Source organism: Myxocyprinus asiaticus, chromosome 38 (genome assembly GCF_019703515.2).
Source record: "Myxocyprinus asiaticus isolate MX2 ecotype Aquarium Trade chromosome 38, UBuf_Myxa_2, whole genome shotgun sequence".
NCBI lineage: Eukaryota > Metazoa > Chordata > Actinopteri > Cypriniformes > Catostomidae > Myxocyprinus > Myxocyprinus asiaticus.
In genome coordinates, this window is record NC_059381.1 from 5,124,636 (window position 1) to 5,131,888 (window position 7,253).

General features: G+C 39.6%; 2 protein-coding genes across 2 annotated transcripts in view; both read right to left on the reverse strand.

The window, feature by feature from the left end:
- Positions 1 to 782, reverse strand: part of taf1c (TATA-box binding protein associated factor, RNA polymerase I subunit C) — a 24,810-nt gene extending 24,028 nt beyond the window's left edge. The window contains exon 1 of the mRNA XM_051677503.1: positions 377 to 782. Coding sequence (XP_051533463.1) covers positions 377 to 511 — 135 coding nt within the window. The 5' untranslated portion in view covers positions 512 to 782. The remainder of the gene's footprint in view (positions 1 to 376) is intronic.
- A 2,701-nt stretch (positions 783 to 3,483) lies between these two features.
- The window catches only part of LOC127428815 (proteinase-activated receptor 3), a 4,459-nt gene continuing 689 nt past the window's right edge, over positions 3,484 to 7,253 (reverse strand). Inside the window, exon 2 of the mRNA XM_051677428.1 lies at positions 3,484 to 6,835. Within this exon, the coding sequence (XP_051533388.1) occupies positions 5,763 to 6,835 (1,073 nt within the window). The 3' untranslated portion in view covers positions 3,484 to 5,762. The remainder of the gene's footprint in view (positions 6,836 to 7,253) is intronic.

Here is a 7,253-nt window from a genome sequence, read left to right on the forward strand (position 1 = left end):
TGCAATCAGTGGAGATGTTGGCACTGCGTAGTGTTAACTGTTCACTGCATTACTACATTAAAGCAGGACACATATTATACACATTAAAATAAAATCCATTGCACTAGTGGTGAACAGAAGATATCAGCATGCAAGAAATCTAAATAATACATTTCAACTACATCAGGGCTGTGTAACTGTACTAATAGGTTATAAAAAAAAAAAATAATAAATAAAAAAAAATCAATGACAAGACATCCAACTGTATATATAAATTCGGCATATTTATATATACACTTATGCAAACATTTACAATGCATTTGGATAGCATTTACCATCATTTGCAATCAGGTAACAGCTGTCATTATTATTATCATCATGCTGTTTATAATCTTACCTGTCCAGCCCTTCTTTCAAACACTCGCTCATATGAACCCCAGTCTCCGAGTCCGAGACTGTGCTTCGGCTTGGCTTGTGGCGGTCCGTCCAGATAAAAATGTGGGAAAAGTTGATCTGGAAACATGCTGTCCATGGTTTCTGCGGTGAAGTCCAGTCGACCCAGGCCCGAATAATTAGACAAGTCCGGGCATGTTCACACGTGCACGGGTCCCCACATGGGCTCTGGTGGGTGCCATGACTGAATCCATTTATAACGTCATTTCAAAACACTAATCTGCTGAGAAGGTAATTTGTAAACAGACATAAGTAAGATATATTGAAAGATAAAAGCACGTGTTTAAGAGACGCGTGGCAGGAAAGTGACCGCGTGCGAGCTAAATAAAACGCGTCTGTTTGAATCACGTGTCCGCTGATCACCTGTGAGGGAAGCCAGACACCACAAGAAACGCGTCAAAACACCCGGTACCGGATATCCTTTCAAAATAAAAGCTTTTCTGGGACGGGAGGGGGGGATGCAACTATATTTATTATACACCCACACAGCACACATATACAGGTGAAAATGTATGTTTTATTTTATATTCCATTTACAACTATTTTAATCACATATAAGCCTCTAAAAAATGTAGGGTGACAAATTAGTTATAAAAAGTACAATTGTAATTTTTTTATTTAATGTTGAACTTGCACGTGTAAATAATACGAGCTGTCACTGTTGGAAATTTCATATCAACTACACATTTTAATACAAATTATTAACAAGTTGAAAAATGATTACCTGTATAACAATTAAACGCTTGTATTATGAAAAAGTGCAGTGCGTCATAGCTGTCTGAATGTGATCTGTCAGGTCCAATTTACTATAAGGACTGTTAGAATTTGCTCTGCTTTTGGGCTCTTTATGTGATCATTTTTATGTGATATAATGTCCCTCTTATTTTTATCTTTTTATATAGTTTTATTTTTATTATTTATTTTATTAGTGTTATTGTTGTTGTTGATATTATGTGCTGTATGTTTATTTTTCTGTATGTTCCTGTTCTCAGCAATAAATAAAAAAAATAAAAAATAAAAAAAGGTCCAATTTACCTACTTGGGTGTCCGAAACATTAACATTAGAGTGGCAGAAAACACACCTCACTAGCTTTTTCACGTAGTAAAGGGGTGGTGTAGACTCACACCATCAACTCTTGGTGAAAAATACTTTCTGTGCTCCCACATGTAATCCATTTTGATAGACTCTTCACAGTAGCTTCAATACAAACAGGAAGTTAGATGACAAAATTCGGAAGAGCAGAGCATGGAAAAGGGGCGGGGCTGAATAAGGTGAATAACATCTCCACTGAGTGAAATACAACGTTTGTGTGCAATATATAAACTCATACGTGCTATATTTTTTATGAATATGTTTGTAATGTTCCTAATTTGTAAGTCGCTTTGGAGTAAAGTGTTTGCTAAATGACCCGCCGAGGCATGGACTCTACAAGACCCCTGAAGTTGTCCTGTGGTATCTGGCACCAAGACATTAGCAGCAGATCCTTCCAAGTCCTGTACGTTTCGAGCTGGAACTGCTGTGGATTGAACTTGTTGGTCCAGCACATCCCACAGATGCTCAGTCAGATTGAGATCTGGGGAATTTGGAGGCCAAGTCAACACCTTGAACTCTTCATCATGTTCCTCAAACCATTCACGAACAATGTGTGCAGTGTGGCAGGGCGCATTATCCTGCTGAAAGAGGCCACTGCCATCAGGGAATACCATTGCCATGAAGGTGTGTACCTGGTCCGCAGCTATGTTTAGGTAGGTGGCACGTGTCAAATTGAGGTCCACATGAATGGCCGGACCCAGGGTTTGCCAGCAGAACATTGCCCAGATCATCACACTCCCTCCACCGGCTTGTCGTCTTCCCACAGTGCATCCTGATGCCATCACTTCCCCAGGTAAATTATGCACACGTACATGGCCATCCACGTGATGTAAAGGAAAACGGGACTCATCGGACCAGGCAAACTTTTTCCACCACTCCAAGGTCCAGTTCCGATGCTCGTGTGCCCATTGTATGCGCTTTCGATAGTGGACAGGGCTCATCGTGGGCACTCTGACCACAGCAGGGTGCGATGCACTGTGTGTTGTGACACATTCCTCCCGTAACCATCATTACAATTTTCTGTGACTTGTGCCACAGTAGACCTTCTGTCAGTTCGGACCAGACAGGATAGCATTCGTTGCCCTCGCACATCGATGAAACTTGGGCGCTCAACACCCTGTCGACTGTTTGTGATTTGTCCCTACCTTGGCCCTTGTCAAAGTCGCTCAGGTCTTTACTCCTGCCCATTTCTCCTGCATTTAACACATTGACTACAAAAACAGATTGTTCGCTTACCATCTATTAGGGCAGTGGTGGCTCAGCGGTTAAGGCTCTGGGTTACTGATCAGAAGGTCAGGGGTTCAAGCCCCAGCACCACCAAGATACCACTGTTGGGCCCTTGAGCAAGGCCCTTGACCCTATCTGCTCCAGGGGTGCTGTATCATGGCTGACCCTGCACTCTGACCCCAGCCTAGCTGGGATATGTGAAAAAGAAGAATTTCACTGTGTATGTGCAAAATGTGTGATAAATAAAGAAAATTATAATTAATTATACCCAGACCTTGACATGTGGCCTTGTTAGGAAATGATCAATGTTATTTGATTCACCTGTGAGTGGTCATAATATTTCGGCTAATCAGTGTACATATCAATAAATAATTTTATAATCAGGGTTGGGAGGGTTACTTTTAAAATGTATTCCACTACAGATCACAGAATGCATTCTTTAAAATGTACTGTACTTTGTAACGTATTCCGTTAGATTACTTGTCATAAAAAATCGTATTACTTTGGATTTGAGGTGCGTGCTCATATTGAGTCTTGTGAGTGTGTGCATTTGTATTTCCCCTCAAGCAGTGAATGTAAACTGAGATAAATTACAGGATATTGCGTAAAGAATATTCCAGGTAGACACGTGACAAATGATAACCATATAAAGAAAACAAGTGAGAAAAGAAAGAAAATGTAAATTGTAACAGATTTTAATAGATTTTCTAGATTTTCAGTTCCTCGAGGAGTTTAGGCTAAATAAATAGAAAACTTTATTTTAGGAATATCAGTACAACGTTGCATGGCATGCACAGTAATACATATTTGGCAACCATGACTATAAACAGAAAAAAAAGACGTTTAAGGAAGAGGTAGATTAACTAGGCTACCAGACACAACACTTGACATTTGCTATGAATTGTCAACATCAAGCAGTGTGTGTGTGTGTGTGTGTGTGAGAGAGAGAGAGAGAAAGAGAGAGAGGGAGGGAGAAATAATGTATCTAGTTAGTCACAGCCCACTGGCACTTTTGTTTTGAAGCCAGGTGAGTTTCTCAATCTTGAAAATGAAACCATACTGCATGTCTGTTTTTCTCTAAACTATGAAATAGTTGGGACATTCTGCAATGACTAACAAATGTTAGACAAAACAAATCTGTCTTCCTCATCCAGCCACGTCTCATCCCTTAAAAAAATTATAAAGCCAGAAATTTTAATTTTGTAAAGAAATTCATAAGTAGTCACAATTTATAGGCCTATTTGTCTGCAAAAATAACTTTAAGGATTCAAGAATTACCCTCTACATCAAAAGGTTTTTGAGATAACAAGAAACATAAATTCAGTCAAGTTTACTGGAACTAACAAGAGACAAGGTGTAATCTTTGTTTTATTATTTGTTTTAATGATTATGCTATGCTTTGAACACAGATATGTTTAAATATATGGATTATCAAAAGCATTTAAATGATTCTCTGTATAAGCATGTAGATACAAGATTCGCCTTGGTCAACAAGGCTTTACATAACACTTTCTTGTTCACAGACAGACATACGCACACACTGAACACAATCCAGGCAGTATATTACAACCTTTTCTTTCAAGGCCATTCAAATGTCTCTCCATTTGTATTCAGTATAAGAGGTGCAGGTTCTGTCCAACCAATTCAAACCAGATCAACCAGAACTGGCTGGATCTTTAAAAAAATGTCTCCTCTTCTTAAAACTAGAAAAACTAGGCTTAGAAGATCACAACCTAAAGACATTTAATTAAAAATGAACAATTTTACCCAATATTTGTGTGTTGTGTAATTTTATACTTATTAGACTATTGGGTTTTAACTTAGCAACACCCTATTGTGAGCTATGTCAATTGTGAGCACTATTTTGTGTGGTGCACATACCGCTCAAGGTTGCTGCCTATGTTGGTGACTGATCACACTGTGAATTCAGCAACATGAGACCAAAAGTTCGGCTCTTGAAATCAGTCTGTGATTACCGAAATTCAAAACACTGCCCCCAGTGGCTGAAGCTGGAATTGTTGTTGAGGAGAAATGTCCACAGGGTGGCACCAAAAGCGAGTTACATTTTTATTTGTAAATGTAGTAATACAGTAAACAAGAATGCAATTTTTTAAAACTCGGGTATACTGCGTTCTAGATCGGATCGTGCCCTTTCGACCACGTTGCCTTTCAAAGTAAACTCTTTTGAATGCGAGCGAATACAAACGTTTGACGCATGCACACTTCAACTGCTTTGTTATACTCTTGTAGTACAGTCAGCAGCAGGTGCATGCACCAATGATGCACACAGATGAGGACTGCCCGCGTTTCGAGAAAATCTGGGCCACGCTCAGGCTGTGCTAATGACGAAATTTGCGTCACGCATACTGTGTGTGGAACGATCAGCGGAAATCCAAAGTATACTCAAGCCTTTACCCAACTCTAACCATAAACCTAATCATCAGTGGAGTAAAAATGTTATTTTAGAGTGAAAATGCAACCTCCAAATCAAGATTACCATTGTTTATGTGAACGGGATTACATTATGGTTTCCACGGGACCCGAACCCATGTCTCAGAGTGAACACAATTACTTCCTGGTTTCCTCTGGACCAGAAATTGCTTGCATAACGCCCTCTTAGTAGTACCACGGGAAAAGGTGAACATGTTTGAATTGATCCAAAAATATCTGATGGGGATGGCGCTGGTAATTGTCAGTAATTTGGCAAAATGGGGTCTATTTCAAGGTATATGAACATTTGGAAGTGGCATGTTGATTTCACTTGTGATCATGTTGTATGTAGAGTTTTCAAAATCAGTCCCCTATGAGGTTCCTTTTATTTAGATTGCAACTGCCTATGTAGGCAGTTAGTATTTACACATTTGGCTGCACTTTTTTCAACAGCAACTTACAGTACAGTTAACCTATGCATTTTATCATTAGGCCTATGTGTTTCCCTAGGAATCAAACCCATGACCTTGGTGTTACTAGTACCATGTTAGTTCTAGTTTGCTCCTGTTTTCATTAAGATTTAAGTAGAAATACTAAGTGCGTGTCCTTTGCCTGTAATAAAGTAGCATTTTGTTCCAACAGTCCTGGACATGAGAACAAAGAGAAATGGATCTAGAGCGCTATGTAGGCAACACAGGCACACAGTCACACTAAAGTAGATGTAGAAATTCTCAGTCGTACTTGTAGACAGCAGCATGTAATGCACAAAATGAAAGCAGCTACTTGGGCCAAAACAAACAATGAAGATAATGAAGTTAAATGTGCTAGCTCTGATGTAGAGGGCCCAGTCACGGTGTGAGCGATTCAGGTGCCACACTATCGAAGTGTAACACACTACTGTCACCACTAGGGGCAGAAAGAAGCCAACACAGGTAACGCCAAGGTTGTAGTAGACAAGCCATTGGTAGACGTTGAAATTGGTGGGAAGAACATCATGGCATGTGACGATTCCAAGGTGTGCAATGTGGTAGCTCTGTCTCACTATCATCTCTGGTAGAATGGCTATAATAAATACAATCCAAATTGCTAAGCAACTCCATGCAGTGAAGGACCGCTTTGGCAAGCTCTTATAGAAGAATGGGTGAACAATGGCCATGTAGCGCTTGATGCTAATCCAGGCTAGCGTGTATGCTGAGCAGTAGAGGTTGCCATAAAAACAGCCGGTAGTGATGCGGCAAGCGGTTTCGCCAAATATCCAATGGTTGCCGTTGAGGTGATAGTGTGCCTTTAGCAACAGGCTAAGCAACAGTAGCAAGTCAGACACTGCTAAGCTACAATACAAAATGGCAGATGAAATGATCCTCACTTTGGTTCCAACAGCAACCAAAATGGCGATATTGGCGGGAATCCCAATGACGATGGCTATGATGTAGACAGCTGGGATGAACCACTTGCTCAGATGACCCCTGAGGTACGTTGCCGTGTTGTTGCTACGTAACTCCACTTCTACAGCAACCATGGGAGCAGAGTGTGAGATATGTGTTTTTGGTTCTGTTCGGTTCAGAGGGAGAGGTACATTAACTGTGATGGCATTTCCTTGAAAAAATCTTGGTCTGGCGACGCTGGTGCGGTTATTTTTCTTGGCCAATTTTTCTGCAGGCAGATGAAGAGAAGAACTGGAGTTATTTATTGTTATTTATGCATATTTTTATGTATAGGTCTATAATATAAAAAGTTCTTCATACTCAGAAACAAGAAGTGTTTTTGTGTCATACTGTATATAAATATGACATTTTAAGCCATGTCAGTGCACTTTAATGCAGTGTCCTGCAGAGTGGCATGTTATACTTCATGTAAAAGTATTATTTTATGACCTCATTGAGAACACTACATGGAACATTTGTACTTCTAAAAAAGTGACTGAATATAGTCAAATTCACATTGTACACTACATAACATTTTTTAATTTTAACTATCTTATTTATTGTACATGCACTGCAAAAAAAAAAAAAAAAAAAAAAAAAGCAATTGTTGAGCGAAGTTTAAAAAATCAAGGCAACATGATGCAGTA